Raw genomic sequence first — 18,662 nt, 5'->3', positions numbered from 1 at the left:
AAATGTCTCTAAATAGCCTGATTCACTGTTAGGTCTTAGAGAGCAGGCTACATCTATTAAATTGGCCAACTTATTGTGGTCAAGTACATGCTTATGTTTTATTTTATTTGTATGAGAAGTGTTATATATAGACTAAACAAAGGCCACAAAGCAAAACTGTATTTGTTGTAAACAAAATGCCAAATAATGATGCTCAAATTCAAAACTGATAGTACCAGTAGTATCCTGGCCACTAGATGAAAGCTTTGGGGAAAGAAAACTCGAAATGAGAAGGTGGGCGACCCACGTGTGACATGCCCTCTCCAGCAAAGAGGACCATGAGCAACTGGCCTCTGGCAGGATTTCAGAACCAGCATGTAAGATCTTTAAATTGCTTAAATAAGTTTTAGGCTTGTCTACTGTAGGGAGCACTTTTTAGCATGTTCTAAATTATGCAGTTTGTGGAGTAAGCCTCAGAGCTGGGGTGAACTTACACTTTCACATCAAACTAAAAAGTCCTCATCTCCATAATTGTATTCAAACAGACCCTCAAATCCATAGGCCTATGCTCAAATCGCTCACTCAAATTTACAAATATTTCTTCCACGCCACTAGAGGCATAGTAAGTGGCGTGTGGTGAGCGTATGATGAGCGAGCGAACTGGTGTATTTTCAGTCGCTTGTCGATGACGTAGTTCTATAGCGATCAGAGCGGTACAAACGTTGCTGGTTGCATAATAATAAGAGTAAGACAGGATACAAATATATGTGATTTGATGAAGATGGGTAGAGAGTCAAGGTAAGCATTGCTGCAGTGGTTTCATTGACAAACACCTAATTTAAAGGACATATTTAGTCGCTTACAGTCATGCGACGTATTTCTATTTTAAGCTATGCTAGCAAGCTAGTTTTTTTTGCCTTATTTTGCTAGTTAGCAGCCCTATGTTATCAAATTGCCAGATAGCTGACAATAGAACTTTGTAAAACTTTGCAACACGACACTATTCTCTTGCTAAAGTTAGCTACCTGCGGTAAATAGATGCAAAAAGGTGACAATTAAAAACAAAAAATAGTATTGGCTAGCTGTTTAGCTAACGTTAGTCTGGACCGCTATGAAGTTAGCCACGAGGACGCATTGTTGACTGCAACTGTGAAATCGAGACTGACGTTAAGCGTTTTCACCATTTGTTTGTTCATCACTAGTTTGTTAGGTTTATTACAAGCCACGTTACGTGTTGTTTGGCTTTAATCTTGAGTAGTAAACATGTTTAATTCACATTGGCCTTGGTGGGTTTGGTCATACTTAGAAAACGAGTGACGTTAACTGCTATAGGCTAGGTGCACGAAATACTTAGTGTGGGCTGTTTGTTTCCTGTTTAGCCAGGTGTGTTTGAACCTGCCACTATTCTGAATGTGATTAGTGTCTACAAGTCCTTCTTTATCGTAATGCTGATTCACTAGGTGCAACACCTAACCAGGTCCGTGTAGACGCTAATTACATTCAGAATAGCGGCAGGTTCAAATACACCTGGCTAAACAGGAAACAAACTGCCCACACTGAGTATTTCGTGCACCTAGCCTATAGGCTAGGTGCACGAAATACTTAGTGTGGGCTGTTTGTTTCCTGTTTAGCCAGGTGTGTTTGAACCTGCCACTATTCTGAATGTAATTAGTGTCTACAAGTCCTTTTATCGTAATGCTGATTCACTAGGTGCAACACCTAACCAGGTCCGTGTAGACGCTAATTACATTCAGAATAGCGGCAGGTTCAAATACACCTGGCTAAACAGGAAACAAACTGCCCACACTGAGTATTTCGTGCACCTAGCCTATTGCTTTTCCTACATTGGTTTGGTTTATTCATTTTACTGATGTGTATTGGTGCGAGCAATACCAGCTCCTCACATTTGTGGTGACTTGAATTCAGAAATATGTTCCATCTTGCTAGGCGTTGGGCTGATACCTAGTAGGTTAATATTAAGCAAACAGATGTTTACGACCAGTCTCAAACCCCATCACATTTTCTCTTGCTTCGCACTGGACACAATTTTAGGCATTACAGGAAACGCTCGACATCAAGAGGTAGGTCGGGAAGCCGATCGAACAGCCGTTCGCCCGACAAACGGTCAAAGAAAGATGAGGGAGCTGTCTCTAGAAACCGAGACCGCACCAGGAGAGAGCGGTCGCGCAGCAGAGATCGCCGCCGATCACGGTCAAGAGACAGGAAACGCCCTCGGTAAGACATGTACACGCCCAGATTGGTTAAGAATGATTGTCATTATTTCCCATTGTACTCCAGTGGTCGTACATCAGAGTTAAAACTCAGTTATTCCCTTTATTCATAACACCGGGGCTGTGCTGTCATTTCAGGCGGTCGAGGAGTCGGGAGAGGCGTAGATCACGGAGCAAGGATCGGAGGAGGTCCAGAAGTCGGAGCAGGAGTCGAGGTCGGCGGTCACGATCAACAAGTCCCAGCAAAGCCAGGAAGACTGATGACAGGTATTGTGTACAACACTATGCATTTACTATACCAATACTATGCTGTGAGGAAATCACGTGCAAAACCAATCCTCATTATACTGCCCGCACAATTGGATTGAGTTTCAGATGCTGTCTTTGTTGGTGCTACACAAGTTTTAAATAATGTGGATTTTGGCCAGATGTCTGTCCGGTATTCTCTTTTACAGCATCTGCTACTTGTTCCTAATCCATTAGTATAGGTTAGGTGTATGTTGTATGCCCTGAATCAAACTGAAAATATGATAGGGGAGCTGTGTGTAAAAATTGAAAGTCTTTTCATTCATTCTTTTAGCAAGGAGAAATCGAGCAATGGAGATTCAACAAGTGAAAAGAAAAAAGTGAAGGAAGAAAAGGAGGAAGAAAAGATTGAAGATGTAAGTCACATATCTGAAGATCACAAAGTTAAACGGGTTGTAACACTAATATACAGCAGGACCAGAGTTGACTTACCTGATATTTAATCTTGCAGCAAGACTTTGATCACAACACACTGGAGGAAGAAATGAGGAAAAGGAAAGAACGTGTGGAGAAATGGCGTGAGGAGCAGAGGAAAAAAGCCATGGCGAATATTGGAGAGATCAAGAAAGAACTAGAGGAGATGAAGCAGGGCAAAAAGTGGAGCCTGGAGGATGATGAGGGTAAGTGATTGGAAAAAGGAGAGAATCAACAGATTCACACTGCAGTGAATAATAATGTTTACTCCTTGCCCTTAACTTTGTTCAGGTATTACTGATCACAAAAGTGTGGTTCCAATGAGTTGTTCTGGGCAGAACCGTGAAGTTTATGTTACCAGGTTTGGAGCACAACCGATGAACTGTGTCCTTCAGCCCTTGCAGAATTGTAGTAGTTTATCGGTTGGGGGTGCCATTGACTGAGTGCGTGACTGGAACTTTTGTTTTGAGCAGATGATGACGAAGAGGGCCCAGCACCAGAAGAGGAAGATGAGGAGGAGGAGGAGATGGCGCCTCCGGAGGTGAAGGTGAAGGAGGAGGAGGAGGAGGAAGAAGAGAAGCCACAAGAGGCAGAGGAGGAAGAGAAGATCACTGCCATGGAAGAGGAGCCAGGCGAGGAAGTAGACACTCTTGATGCCTACATGGAGGAGGTAAAAGAGGAGGTGAAGAAGTTCAACATGGGCAACATGAGGGGCAAGAACGACATGGTGAGTGGGTTTATAACACTAGTCTGTTTATGGACTTAAGAGTAGGTCCTGGTAAGATGATGAGTTTTTTTTTTGTCGAATAACAACTGTTCTTGCATTTTTTCCCCACTTGTCCACTTGCAGAAGGGTGGTATTATGACGGGTTCCAAAGTGATCAATGTTGTAAAGACGAAGAAAATGCCTCACACAAACAAGAAGAAAGGGGAGCTGATGGAGAATGACCAGGATGCGATGGAGGTATGCATCTTAACCCTGGTATCTGTATGTGTGCCATCAAAGTGTCACAAAGCTATTGATGGATGTCCCACAGTGTGGAAAAGGCGGTATTGCACCCCCAATTCACACACGGGACGGGACGCCACAACCAAGGTTCGAAGGGTAAGAAGCAAGACGCAGCTCAGCAGTTGAAGTGAGAAAATAGTGCCGGTTTATTTTACAAGTGCGAAGTGCAAAAATAATAACAAAAGAATAGTAAAGAAAATACTTTGGCAAAACAGAAATCAAACCGGCCCTTCATAGGCAATACCAAACTCACTTTCTGTTCAGATAAGTAAACACAGCCTCACAGCAAGCTGACAGGTCACACACTGGCAACCCCGAATCTCTCTACCCAGTCTCCCCACTAGCTTTAAATAAGCCAACCAATCAACTACTAATTGGGAGAACTCACCAGGATGGGTAAATCAATACATACAATATTTCACTGAACAACAATTACAAAAGCCATAGAAACACATATAGCATAATAATATCACATCATATATTCATACACATTCTCATTCACTAATAGTCTTCAAATACATCACATCAGGAATAATAATCATACACGGAAGTATTCACGGCAACTCAGCACCCCTCTCCATTAGCAAATCCCAATTACCCTGTCACAGGACAGAATAAGGACCTTGCTCCAATGTGGCTCGCGTTTCCACACGGACCAGTTTGCGGACGGACTTAGGAGACCTGCAGTTGACTCGTGAGTTGTGCTGGTGTGTTTGAATAACTAACGAAAGTATTGTGAAAGGAATGGGATCTGTAACTGAATCAGTGGGTACCTCACTGTTCGCTATGGTGTTAAGTAAATAAATGAAGTTTATTGAACTGACGTGTGTTGTGGTTGTTTGTAAAGTTAGCTTACCGGAACGTGCTGTAACTCAGCTTTGAAACGCTGCCACGGCTACCGCTACAATGTGTTGTATTATGGGAAATGTAGTGTGGTCATCAGTTTAGTGGTCATCAGTTTACGTGTGACGATGTGTGTGCAAACTCAGGGCTAGACGGTAGCTACTGGGAAAACGAGACCCTCGCTTTTCACATTTCCTCCCCCCTCTAAAGGCTCGTCACTAGGGTGACGAGACAGGAAGTCTGCTACTGGGTTCAGTTTCCCCGCCCTGTACTTGACCTGAAACTTGTATGGCTGCAGGGACAAAAACCATCGTGTAATGCGTGCATTAGAGTCTTTCATTTTGCCCAACCATTGCAATGCCTTATGATCGGTCTCAAGTAAAAAGTCTCTTCCCAACAGATAATATTTAAAAGTCTCTAGAGCCCATTTCATCGCCAGGCACTCAAGCTCCACCACAGAGTACCTGGTTTCACGAGGGAAGAGCTTACGGCTAATGTAAGCCACCGGCTTCTGTTCTTCGGCCTCCCCTTGGAGAAGAACGGCCCCAAGTCCCACTCCAGATGCATCGGTCTGCACCGTGAACTGGCTCTCAAAGTCCGGACTCTGCAACACTGGTTCACAGAGCAATGCTGCTTTCAGGTCCTGGAACGCCCCCTCATGCACCTCCTCCCACCTGACCCTTGTGGACCCCGACTTCCGGGTCAGATCAGTGAGAGGTGCAGCGCGGGTAGCAAAGTTTGGGATGAATCTCCGGTACCATCCAGCGAGCCCCAAAAAAGACCGGACGTCCTTCTTGGTCTGGGGTCGCGGACAGTCCCGGACAGCCCCCAACTTATCCTTTTGAGGCTTAATCACCCCGCCACCGATGATGTGCCCGAGGTAACTAACCTCCGACTGAGCCAAGGCACATTTCTTTGGCTGGATTGTCAGCCCAGCTTCGTGGATGCGACGCAGCACCTCTCCCAGATGCTGCATGTGCTGCCCCCAGGTGGCGCTATAGACGACCACATCGTCCAGATAGGCCGCTGCAAAGGTGTCGGTGCCCTCCAGCACACGGTCCATCAGCCTCTGGAAGCATGCAGGCGCCCCCTGCAGGCCAAAAGGCATGACCGTGAACTGGTAGAGACCTTGAGGGGTACGAAAGGCAGTGTAAGGCTTAACTCCATCAGCCAAGGGAACCTGCCAATACCCCTTGCAGAGGTCGAGGGTGGTGATGAATTGCGCCTTTCCAAGCCGTTCTATGAGGTCCTCCAACCTCGGCATTGGATAGGCGTCGAAGTTGGACTGAGCGTTCAGCTGCCTGAAGTCAACGCAGAAACGGAGGGTTCCATCTTTCTTTGGAACGAGAACCACGGGGCTACTCCAGCCACTGTTGGACCGCTCGATGACCCCCAGCTGCTTCATCGACTCCAACTCCTCCTGGAGTGCAGGCAACAACCGCTCTGGGATACGGTACATCCGCTGTCTCACCGGCTTGGCGTCTTTGAGTTGGAAGTCATACTCCACCACTGATGTCCGCCCTGGCTGCTCCGAAAACAACCCCTCTGGGATGATAGCTCGAAGCTCCTGCGCCTGTTGAGTAGTCAGGTGTGAGAAGTCAGGCTCCGTGGTGGGGACCTGCGCAGGGAAGTACTGCTCAGGAACGTCCTCATCCTCCCCCACAGCTCGCACCATCAGCTGGTGGCTGAGTGGAAACTCCCGTTCGTGCCACTCCTTGAGGAGATTGATGTGGAAGACCTGCCTGGTCTTGCGCCTCCCTGGCATCTCCAGCTCATAGGTCACTGGCCCCAGCTGACGAGTAATCCGATATGGCCCCTGCCAGCGGGCCAGAAGCTTGTTCTCTGTCGTCGGCAACAGCAAGAGAACCTGCTGTCCTGGCTCGAAGCTCCTCTGCCGCGCTGACTGGTCGTACCACCGGACTTGGGTCTGCTGGGCCTGCCGCATGTTGTCTTCCACCAGGCTAGCCATCTCCTGCAGTTTGTCCCGCATCTTCAAGACGTAGGTGAGTATGCCGTCATTCTCAGTGGGTCTAGGATTGCCCCAGGCCTCCCGCAGCAAATCCAGAGGGCCCCTGACTTGACGCCCGTACAACAGTTCAAAGGGCGAGAACCCTGTGGACGCCTGCGGCACCTCCCTGTAGGCAAAAAGCAGATACGGCAGCCACTGGTCCCAGTCCTGGCCATTATCAGCAACAAACTTCCTGATCATGCTCTTTAAGGTTCTGTTATATCTCTCTACCAGCCCGTCCGTCTGAGGGTGGTAGGGGGTGGTCCTGATCCCTCTTATCCCCAGCAAACTATAAACTTGTTTCATGGTTTTGGACAAGAATGCAGTTCCCTGGTCTGTGAGGATCTCATGTGGTATGCCTACCCTAGATATCAGTTGCAACAAAGCCCGTGCAATAGCACTAGCTGTAATCTTGCGCAAGGGGAATGCCTCTGGGTATCTGGTAGCGTAATCGCATATCACGAGAATGAATCTGTGACCTGCCTGTGTTCTCTCCAATGGCCCAACTATGTCCATCGCTATCCTATGGAAAGGGACACCAATGATGGGAAGTGGATGTAGTGGTGAAGGCTTAACTTTGTAGCTACTGGTAAGCTGACAGGTGGAACACGACTTGCAGTACCTCTGAACCTCACTGTATAACCCTGGCCAGTGAAAACGTGCAGCTATCCTCTCAAGAGTCTTCACATTGCCAAGATGCCCTGCCCAAGGGATATCATGGCCTAATGCCAACACCTTCTCTCTCAGAGACTTTGGGACAACCAACTGCTCACTGCTGCCCCCTTCAGGTTGATGGTACAGTAGGCCCTCCCGGACAAAGTAGTGCTCCCCTGATAACGCTGCCGCTACACCAGTCTTCTCCCCATCTATCTCAGTGACTTTACTAAACACCTCTTTTAAAGAGTCATCTTCTCTCTGTAGTACACTAACATTACTGGGAATCTCCCACAAAGCTCCCTGTGAGACATCAGGAACTGGCACCTGGTCTCCAAGCTTCTTCACTGTGCCTTGCAGTTTCTCTCTCCTTCTCTGTCTGCGGCTCTTCTGCACCTTTGAATGCTCAGGTAAGCTAATGTCCTCCTGACTGAAAGGCATCATCTCTAGCAGTGACTTGTTACCTTCAGCTTTAGCCTTGGCTTGAGATCGCGTTGCTACCATGCTGACTGGCTTGGTAGTTTGCACTAACTCAGGTAGTATAAGTACGTCCTGGCCCAACACTACTGGCTGGCTCAACCCTTCAACCACACCTGCATTTAGCCAAAAGGTCCGCCCTCTAACCTCCAGGCATATCACTGACAGAGGATAGACATGCTCGTCCCCATTTACACAACACACCCTTATACGCTTACCCCCCAGCTTCTCTGACTTGTCTATCAGATGGGGCTGAACTAAGGTCTGTGTGCTGCCGGTATCTAGGAGAGCAAAAGTAGGTTTGCCGTTGACATACACTGGGACAGTCTGCACTTTGCTGACACACTCGTCGGATGTCCTACCAGGTCTAGGTATGCTACACATACTCATCTCTTTAGCCTTTTTGATGGGACACTCCCTGCTGATGTGCCCTGGATGATTACAGTAGTAACATATAACATGTTTGCTCTGTGTGGCTGTGGGTGCTGAGGCCTGTCTAGGCTGTGAGGTATATGGTGGTCTAGGCTGTGACGTAGAGGTAGGGTGAGTCTGTGTGTTTGGTGCCCTACTCTGTCCAGACCCCCTAGGACCAGCTCCCCCACCGAAACCCCCAGACTTACCCCCAGCTGGTGGTCTGTTGAAGCTCTGGTACCGGAATGTCTTCGCCCCCGGGCGTGCAGCAAGGAACGCCTCCACCAGCTCAGCAGCCTGCTGGCCAGTCGTCGGGTTATGCTCCTTCACCCACACAGGGTTTGCAGATACTGCTCCAAGATGAGGAGCTCTCCAACCATTTCAACAGTCTTGCCGTCTGGCTTAATCCACTTCTGATAGAAGTCCTTCAGACGGTTGTACAGCTCTTTCGGAGTCTCTCCTGGCCGGATGTCTGGATCACGAAAGCGCTGCCTGTAGATCTCCTCGCTGATCTCATATTTTGAGAGAATGGCATCCCTCACCTTGCTGTAGTCCATGGCCTCCAGGATATCCATTGCCACGTATGCAGAGTCGGGCCCGTCCGGTCAGGTAGGGTACCAGGTACACAGCCCATTCAGCTCTTGGCCACCGATAGGCCTCTGCCAGCCTCTCGAAGGTGGTGAGATACTGCTCGATGTCATCTCCCTCCTCCAGCCTTGGCACGGCTGCTCTGGTCCAGGCTGCTGGAGACGGCGCTGCTCGGCCTGGTGGTTCTGCTGGTCGAGGTCCTGGTTCTGGAGGTGCTACTGGTAGTGGTGGTGCCACTGGAAGTCGATCGCCATCACCGCCTGGTCGACGTCCCTCACCGCCACGCCGTCGCTCTTCCTCTAGTTCATCGCGGACATTGTTCAGCTGCACCTGCACGCTACGCCATCTTTGCTCCTGCTTGTGGGCCTCACGCTCTTGGCCCTTGAGAGTCTTCTGTAAGAGACTGTGGAGTGATGCCAGGTTCAAGGTACCCAGGTCGTCTGCTGCCCCATCAGCAAGTGCTGGATCACGTCCCCTGGCTCCCTCATCGTCTTCATCTTTATCTTCATTTTGCTCTGGCGGCGGCTTACGCTTGGTTAGATGTCGGATAGACATCCTCTGACGGATCAGCTCCCGTCTTCCAGAGTTCTTTCTTCTCTCGGAGCGCGCCACGATCCCACCACTGCCACCAACTGTGGAAAAGGCGGTATTGCACCCCCAATTCACACACGGGACGGGACGCCACAACCAAGGTTCGAAGGGTAAGAAGCAAGACGCAGCTCAGCAGTTGAAGTGAGAAAATAGTGCCGGTTTATTTTACAAGTGCGAAGTGCAAAAATAATAACAAAAGAATAGTAAAGAAAATACTTTGGCAAAACAGAAATCAAACCGGCCCTTCATAGGCAATACCAAACTCACTTTCTGTTCAGATAAGTAAACACAGCCTCACAGCAAGCTGACAGGTCACACACTGGCAACCCCGAATCTCTCTACCCAGTCTCCCCACTAGCTTTAAATAAGCCAACCAATCAACTACTAATTGGGAGAACTCACCAGGATGGGTAAATCAATACATACAATATTTCACTGAACAACAATTACAAAAGCCATAGAAACACATATAGCATAATAATATCACATCATATATTCATACACATTCTCATTCACTAATAGTCTTCAAATACATCACATCAGTAATAATAATCATACACGGAAGTATTCACGGCAACTCAGCACCCCTCTCCATTAGCAAATCCCAATTACCCTGTCACAGGACAGAATAAGGACCTTGCTCCAATGTGGCTCGCGTTTCCACACGGACCAGTTTGCGGACGGACTTAGGAGACCTGCAGTTGACTCGTGAGTTGTGCTGGTGTGTTTGAATAACTAACGAAAGTATTGTGAAAGGAATGGAATCTGTAACTGAATCAGTGGGTACCTCACTGTTCGCTATGGTGTTAAGTAAATAAATGAAGTTTATTGAACTGACGTGTGTTGTGGTTGTTTGTAAAGTTAGCTTACCGGAACGTGCTGTAACTCAGCTTTGAAACGCTGCCACGGCTACCGCTACAATGTGTTGTATTATGGGAAATGTAGTGTGGTCATCAGTTTACGTGTGACGATGTGTGTGCAAACTCAGGGCTAGACGGTAGCTACTGGGAAAACGAGACCCTCGCTTTTCACACACAGATTGAAGTGTTTATGTCTGAGTCCATTTGTTTGTGCTCACAGTACTCCTCAGAGGAAGAGGAAGTCGATCTGCAGACAGCTCTGACTGGCTTTCAGACCAAACAGCGGAAAGTGCTAGAACCTGTGGATCACAAGAAGATCGAGTATGAGCCATACCGCAAGAATTTCTATGTGGAAGTTCCAGAATTGGCCAAAATGACACCCGAAGGTATGTTGTGTCGTCTTATGTTGGCCTTCTGTTGTTCGGAATCTACTGTTATTGGCAGACATTGATATACATGTCCTTGAAAAGTGAAGTAAATATTGTGACCGGCAATAACTGACTGACTGGCAATGAACTTCAACATGTAAACATTTGTCATAGTTCATAAATGTATTAGTTTCCTTGTTTTGTGAAATGAGTTTGACTGTAGTTTTGAGATACTATAAAATCTTACGTTATTTTTTTTATTCCACAGAGGTGAACGTCTACCGTCTGGAGCTGGAGGGAATCGCAGTGAAAGGGAAAGGCTGCCCGAAGCCTATCAAGTCATGGGTGCAGTGTGGGACCTCAATGAAGGTGTTAAATGCGCTAAAGAGGTAAGTCATTTGTATTTACCATTGAACTGACTGGAATCCATGCCATAAGCATAGAGTTAATGACTGCATGAGTGTGTTCAGGCCGACTATCCGGACATTTGCATGATTTACAGTGATTGTTTTAAGTAAACTAAAAATGATTGTTATTCGTTTTAGAACCTTCTGTTACGTAAAAGATCTTGCCTAATGAGTTGTTATCTTTTGCACAGGCACAGCTACGAGAAGCCCACCCCCATTCAGACTCAGGCCATCCCAGCCATCATGGCGGGTCGAGACATGATTGGCATTGCTAAAACTGGCAGTGGCAAAACCATTGCTTTCCTCTTACCCATGTTTCGCCACATCATGGACCAGAGGCCCTTAGATGAGGCAGAGGGGCCCATTGGTAAGCCTGACTACCAATATTTTCAGTATGCTTTTTTTATGATGATCTGCGTAACATGGTACCATTATGTAATTTTATTGTTGTGTGTAAAACGCTGTAATGCGGGTGTCAGAAGTGATATGACTAATAGAGACTGTGCGATGCTCAACGTGTTCTTTCAGTAGAGTTGCAGTGAAATTCAACATGATGTTGTCAGATAACACCACCATGATCATGAAACTGCAAATGCAATTGGAGAACTCTTTGTTGATTTTAACAATTTGTTGATTGTGGTGAAGCCAGATAAAGCATCCTAGGTAATGTATTCATAGTCAAGTTTCATAACAATGACTATGTCCCATCATCTTTCACAGCTGTGATCATGACGCCAACACGAGAGCTAGCTCTGCAGATCACCAAAGAGTGTAAGAAGTTCTCCAAACCCCTGAACCTGAGAGTGGTGTGTGTGTACGGAGGCACCGGCATCAGTGAGCAGGTAAGCTTTTACTTGATTCACCTTAGCATGATGACAGAGAAGGGCACATCAACAGGAATCAGATGTTGATGAAATGTAAATGAAACCAAGATGCTTGAGCATGTTTGAAGCTGTGCGCTCAGACTCTGATAATTTGGTCTGTTCTGCTTGAGACAGATTGCTGAGCTTAAGAGAGGAGCGGAGATCATCGTCTGTACTCCAGGGAGGATGATTGACATGCTGGGTGCCAACAGTGGTAAGCAATTCTGCGAGGATTCGCTCTCACACTTTAGAGTTTGTGTGGGTGTATAGTTTGTTGCGCATCGTATAAATAAGTAGTGAAGTTAATCAGTGTACTCTGACTGGGTTGTTTGTTTGGTATTTGTTTAAAAAGTCTGACAAAAACTTTTTAAAGATCCTTTTGGCGTCAACTAGTCTGTGTGACAGAATCTTCTTGCACTGATGTTAAACTTTTACGCGTTGAACCACGTCCTTTTTACTAAACTTTCCGCATTATTTGACTACTTTGGAAACGTGACCTGTAGCCTTACGAAGTGCCTGAAGGATATGACGACCAGAGGTAGGTGGAGACACTTCTGAAGGGTCATCCTTAAGCCTGCTAGTCCACTCATTGAAACACGGGGAAAGATGAATGAAATGTTTAATGTGTTTAGAAAGGGGAAACTGATGCCGCATGATAGAGCACATATTCTATCTTCCACACATGCGAGGTAATCTCTGATATGTTTCCTTCGTAGGTGAAAAGGCGGTCAGATAATGGTTCATGAGGGCACGTCTCTTTAATGTGTGATGTGGCTGTTTTCTCACTTTTACAGGTTCTTCGTGCCCCTGAGATGGTACGCAAATAATAAACAAGCCAAAAGGAAACAAATTATGTCTGCTTTTCTAAATTTTGCCTCAGTTTGTGAGAACTGATTTCCCAGTGCTATGTATGTCACTTTGTATGTGCCCTAGGTGTTAAATGAACAATTTTGACTTTGTAGTGCTGTGCTGACCATGAGTGGCCTTTTCATGTGTGGTAAACTGGGTTGTGTGTATGTGTGTTTACGTGTAGGCCGAGTCACTAACCTGCGCAGAGTCACATACGTGGTGGTTGATGAAGCTGACCGAATGTTCGACATGGGTTTTGAGCCACAGGTAAAAGCCTTCTCGCAGTTTGTGGATTGTAATCACAAAGACCATTTCTTACATTAAAGTCTAATATAACATGCGTTACCTCATGACAAAACTCTAAAAGTGTGAGTATTTGTGCTTTGTAGGTGATGCGAATTGTGGATAATATCCGACCTGATCGGCAGACAGTAATGTTCTCGGCCACTTTCCCCCGCGCCATGGAAGCTTTGGCCAGGCGAATCCTATCCAAGCCCATTGAGGTGCAGGTGGGAGGCAGGAGTGTGGTGTGCTCCGAAGTAGAGCAGCATGTGGTAAGGAAGGCTTTGGCCATACTCAAAAAGATCAAGGGAAGCCAATTAAGAATGCCCTAAAACATAGTATGCAGGGGCAAAAGTACTGGTTGAAGCCTGATAAATAACCGTCTACATGGCATGACCTTCTACAATACATAACTGTATACACATAACTTGTAAGCTTTTAATAGTCCCAGTTTATGTTAATTTCACTGGACTGATTTAGAAAATATTCTTGTTTCATGTTTTCATTTTTCTAGAACCTGTGTATAAATCTGTGCATTTGTGTTGACAGATTGTGATGGAGGAGGACAGCAAGTTTCTGAAGTTGTTAGAGATTCTGGGCCACTACCAGGAGAAGGGTTCAGTTATCATCTTTGTGGACAAGCAGGAGCATGCAGACCACCTCCTCAAAGACTTGATGAAGGCCTCTTATCCCTGCATGTCCCTACATGGAGGTACAGTATACACACACACACACACACACACACACACACACACACACACACACACACACACGCTTCAGACTTAAGGCAGAAATACACTTCTGCATCCTTCTCCGTCCTTGAAAAAAATGGCTGTGGGTGCTGAAAGTAATTTACCGCCAGACCATTATAGGATCCGCACCATTATTCAATACTGTTTTAGCATTAGATGGTGGACCGGGATGAAAGTGTGACCTGAACCTACGTGAATTTTTTTTATTGTCGTCAGCGTATTTATTGCAGTGCGACCAAGGAAAAAGACTTTTAGTGGAGCATGAAAGTGTAGTGGGCGAAAGTCCTCGTTTGAAAGCCACTGTCTTGGCCTACACAGTATGCAGAAGTTGGTTTATTGACACGCCTTATAAGGACGCAATAACGCTTTAAAACGACGTTTTACATTATTCAAAGGTGAAAGATTAAAAGCAAGAGAATCGCCAGGTGTAGGCTACCTTCTCATTATGTGTGTGTGTTGTCAGTGTTTGTAATACAATGGTGTTGGCTGTAAGTTACCTCCACTTCGCGTTTTTTACAATAAAATAAATCCCATATAGGATAACAGCCTTCTTCCTATGTGCGGGAGTTTGTTTATGCCTGGGTGTGACAACGCGATTACAGGCGGAACATTGGTATAATGGAAGGAGTTTAAAAATAAACTGTCATCTGGAGAGTTTAAAACAATACAAAACGAGGGGAAATCTACTGTATGGACATATTTCTATTAAAATCTGGTGTCGTATATAACGTGGGTTGTATTTAGGCATAGCAGATGCCTAGCATGTGTCGGCAATTTAATTCCATTCTTGCAATGTGAATAATTTAATTTCAATATGCTTATCTCGCCCTTTCCCGTGCTTGTGCGTTTAAAGGTGCTTGTTTTGTGTGAGCGAGTTCATTTTTCTGTTGATGCTGGAGTTAAATAAAGGCAGGCTATTCATATAAAACGTACGTAGATGAGTCAGTAGTATGAGAGACATTGACTCAGTGGGGCTCAGGTAGTTTGGACAAAATACTTTAATAGCGGTCAGCTGATGATGTCATTGGGAGATAATGTCGTTAGTGGACCAATCACAGCCAAGGGGTATCCGACTCGGATAGGCGTTATCACCTGGGGGAAGGTGTTGCCAAGGCGTGCCCAAGTCTCCCTCTACGACCAAATTGCAGAAGTGTAAATCACGCTTTAATGTCTCTACATTTGTTGCTGTTCACACCACAGAATCCTGTCATCGTCAGAGGTGTTAGCAAATTGCCCAAACGCTTGGAATCCTCCAATAAAAGCACAGTCACATTTGGGGGTGTTCTTAATGTACAATACCAAACAATCTCTGTGAGATTAATGTGGAGATTAAGAATATTAAATGTTTCATGTTGTATGAATTTTCTCTGGCACACAGGACACACCCTAAATATTTGGCACATGAAGATGTTCCGCATTTCCCAGCCAACACTGATGTACTTTGTTCTCTCCACAGGCATCGATCAGTACGATAGAGACAGTATCATTAACGACTTCAAAAACGGCGCCTGTCGCCTCATGGTGGCCACGTCTGTGGCAGCTCGAGGACTGGACGTCAAGCAGCTGATCTTGGTAGTCAACTACAACTGCCCAAACCACTATGAGGACTATGTCCACAGAGTTGGACGTACTGGGCGTGCAGGAAACAAAGTAAGTGGTGCAGAGAAAGCTCTTGTCACTTGCATACAACAATCAGACGTTCTGTCGCTTTCCTCTGAGACACATCAGCAGGGTTCTTGTAAATTTTTTTGGATTGTCAGTCGAGTTGACCTCTGATCGGGTTGTCTTGTGTGCTGTGTTCCAGGGCTTCGCATACACATTTATCACATTTGACCAATCCCGCTACGCTGGAGATATCCTCAAAGCGCTGGAACTTTCCGGTTCGCCCGTTCCCGATGAGCTGGAAAAGCTGTGGGCCAGCTTTAAAGACCAGCAGAAGCTCGTAAGAGTTCATGTTTTTCACTGCATACACCACCCCCCTTCTGTGGGTTTGTTTTTCTGTTAACAAACGAGTGCTGTTTTGCCATTGTGCAGGAGGGGAAGGCCATCAAGAGCAGCAGTGGCTTCTCTGGAAAGGGCTTCAAGTTCGATGAGACTGAGCACGCCCTGGCCAACGAGCGCAAGAAGCTCCAGAAAGCAGCTCTGGGTCTGCAGGACTCTGACGATGAGGATGGTGCGCAGGATGTGAGTGTTTCTACTTTGGGAAACCAGCTCCGATAAAGTACGGAGAAACAAATCGTTTGAAGCTAACTTATATTTGTGCGAAAGGCCATTAATGTCCAAGCCTGTGTTTGGTGATCATTGCAGATCGACGAGCAGATCGAGAGCATGTTTAACTCAAAGAAGCGGGTGAAGGACCTCTCTGCCCCTGGAGGCGGCGGCTCATCTGCAGCCAGTAACGCAGCGGTGGCTGCCAGCATGAGCAGCCTGACTGGCCTAGCCATGCCCTCTGCAGGAAACATCCAGAAACTGGAGATTGCCAAGAAGCTGGCTCTGAAGATCAATGCCCAGAAGAACCTTGGAGCAGAGGCTCAGGTAAGTGGGTTTTCACTTCAACATGTGCATTTATTTAGTCCTGTGCTTGTTAATTTTACTCTTCCCTTTCCATTCTCACACAAAATATCTTGTATGTCCTGGCATCCAGGATGTGATGCAACAGGCTACCAATGCCATCTTGAGGGGAGGCACCATCATGGCCCCCTCAGTCTCGGCAAAGACAATCGCAGAACAGCTGGCTGAGAAGATCAACGCGAAACTCAACTACACCCCTGTGGAAAAACTGGAGGAGGAGAGGCAGGCGGCGGCCGAGGCAGAGAGCATCACAAGATACGAAGAGGAGCTTGAGATCAACGACTTCCCTCAGGTAGGAACAATCCATAAAAGGGGCCTTAGGCGAGGAGCTTAAATGCCACCTACTCTTGAACGGATGCTTACCTAGGGAATTGCTTTATCTCTGAAAACTGCAACTCTTACATTTGAATAGTAATGTTTTAGCCCTTATGTGTTGATTTTATCTCTTCTACATCTAGACGGCAAGGTGGAAGGTAACGTCCAAAGAGGCTCTGCAGAGGATTGGCGAGTATTCGGAGGCAGCCATAACCATTAGAGGGACATACTTCCCTCCAGGAAAGGAGCCCAAAGAGGGAGAGCGAAAGATCTACCTGGCCATTGAGAGTGAGTTCACCAGAGTATTCTTATGACCAAAGCCTTTGAGGGCTCTGGATATTTGATGACTTTTAATAACGTCTGTGTTCTTTGCCTGACAGGTGCTAGTGAACTGGCTGTGCAGAAAGCTAAAGCTGAGATTACAAGGCTGATAAAAGAAGAGCTTATCCGACTGGTAAGGATTTTATCTGGCGTTATGCTGCTGAGGTCTAAAATGAAATGAAATGAGACAATGTTTCAGCATGAGCATTATTATTACCATACTAACACATACTATTGCTATATACTCAGGATATGTAATATAATGTGTATGTTAAACTTAAATTTATGGAGGGATTTAACTGATGGCACTGCTGAAACATTTGTGCATAGTTGTGTTAACAAATATTTTGAATTCAGACTTTTATGTTTGTTTTATAAATTGGAAACTGAATTATTATTTTTGTCTTCTTCCAGCAAAACTCCTACCAGCCTACCAGCAAAGCAAGATACAAGGTTCTCTAAAGGGAGAGAGTTTCTGGGAGATGATGGGAACAATCCTGTGTCTCTACGGCAATTTTATTTAGTGTACATTTTTACTATTAGGGTCACACCTTCCCTGTATCTCTGGTCGTCTGTATTTTATTGAACATTAAAATTGATCTGATTTCAGTGTTTCTGCTCCAATTATGGATCTGAATCAGGGTTGTGATTTAGAAAGCAAAATAATTTCAAGACCATCACAGATCAAAGAAAAACACCAACCTGTCTGTGGGTTGTTTCTGTCTGTGTTATTCGGTTCCCTATGTATATGGAATTTTCATGTCAGTTTTTTTTTCTTCTCCTGGCTTGACATTTAGGACAGGTTTTACATGCCCGACTTAATTCTTGACCACCGACCATAAGTAGAACATAATAAATTGTGAACTGTGCTTTCAAACTTGCGTGAATGTTTTTTTAACACTTTTGCAACGATCATAAACTGGGCATACAATTGGCATTAAGGCAACGTCTACTTTTTGAGCAAACTATATCTCACTGCCTTGGTTTCTAATACTAGAGTTTTCCATCTCTGGAAATGGAATAGCGGAAAATAATACTTCACGGTTTTTTCCTGAATGTGTTCCGCATTGCTTAAATATTTATGGCATGGAACACCGCAGCCCTTCATTAATCATATGTTATCCATGCACAGAGCCTGAACCAACACAGCAATCTTCTCTTTCATTTTCGTCTCACTAATACAGATCCCGATGTATTACTTGTGGGTCAACATGCGTTGCTGTACTATGCGGACATTACCTATTTCTTACAGTATTCAGATTTCTTGTGAAATCGTAGATCTGAATTCAAACTAGTGTTTTATTCCCCTACGGAAGAATGCGCATGCTCGGTCATTCCCCTACATTATTAATTTTTAATGGAGGTAGCTTCCATTCTCATCCAGACCTGTCTCGAACAAGGAACCGAAACGTCAAAGTAAATTCATTTATTGCATTTTGGTTGACTGTGTATCCTGCAACAAAATCTGGAAGTTCGTTGTGGAACTATTACCAGGAAAATGAAGCGTTGGTAGGATTTGAAGGATGGAAGATGTATCGCGCTTGCCTTTAACCCTTTGCATCC

At 45.7% G+C, this 18,662-nt stretch overlaps 1 protein-coding gene across 1 annotated transcript; it reads left to right on the top strand.

Annotated features, from left to right (window-relative positions):
* The first annotated feature begins 644 nt into the window (after positions 1-644).
* Positions 645-17,968, top strand: ddx46 (DEAD (Asp-Glu-Ala-Asp) box polypeptide 46). Its single transcript, XM_080854144.1, has 23 exons — positions 645-777; positions 2,032-2,214; positions 2,349-2,477; positions 2,791-2,872; positions 2,968-3,136; positions 3,404-3,657; positions 3,781-3,894; positions 10,592-10,757; positions 11,008-11,128; positions 11,338-11,513; positions 11,867-11,988; positions 12,145-12,223; positions 13,043-13,125; positions 13,248-13,412; positions 13,690-13,852; positions 15,349-15,542; positions 15,697-15,834; positions 15,927-16,076; positions 16,200-16,427; positions 16,537-16,755; positions 16,922-17,066; positions 17,159-17,232; positions 17,514-17,968. The coding sequence occupies exons 1-23, from the start codon at positions 755-757 to the stop codon at positions 17,559-17,561; spliced, it is 3,225 nt and encodes a 1,074-aa protein (XP_080710270.1). The 5' UTR covers positions 645-754; the 3' UTR covers positions 17,562-17,968.
* Positions 17,969-18,662: the final 694 nt, after the last annotated feature.

This window comes from Sprattus sprattus, assembly GCF_963457725.1.
Source record: "Sprattus sprattus genome assembly, chromosome: 1".
NCBI lineage: Eukaryota > Metazoa > Chordata > Actinopteri > Clupeiformes > Clupeidae > Sprattus > Sprattus sprattus.
The sequence above is the reverse complement of the archived record's forward strand: the minus strand, read 5'-3'. Positions and strand labels throughout refer to the sequence as shown.

Coding starts and splice junctions, on each gene's coding strand:
- ddx46 (XM_080854144.1), top strand. CDS start 755: ATGAAGATGGGTAGAGAGTCAAG. Junction 11,989..12,144: donor GCACCGGCATCAGTGAGCAG/GTAAGCTTTTAC, acceptor TGCTTGAGACAG/ATTGCTGAGCTTAAGAGAGG. Junction 13,853..15,348: donor CTGCATGTCCCTACATGGAG/GTACAGTATACA, acceptor TTCTCTCCACAG/GCATCGATCAGTACGATAGA.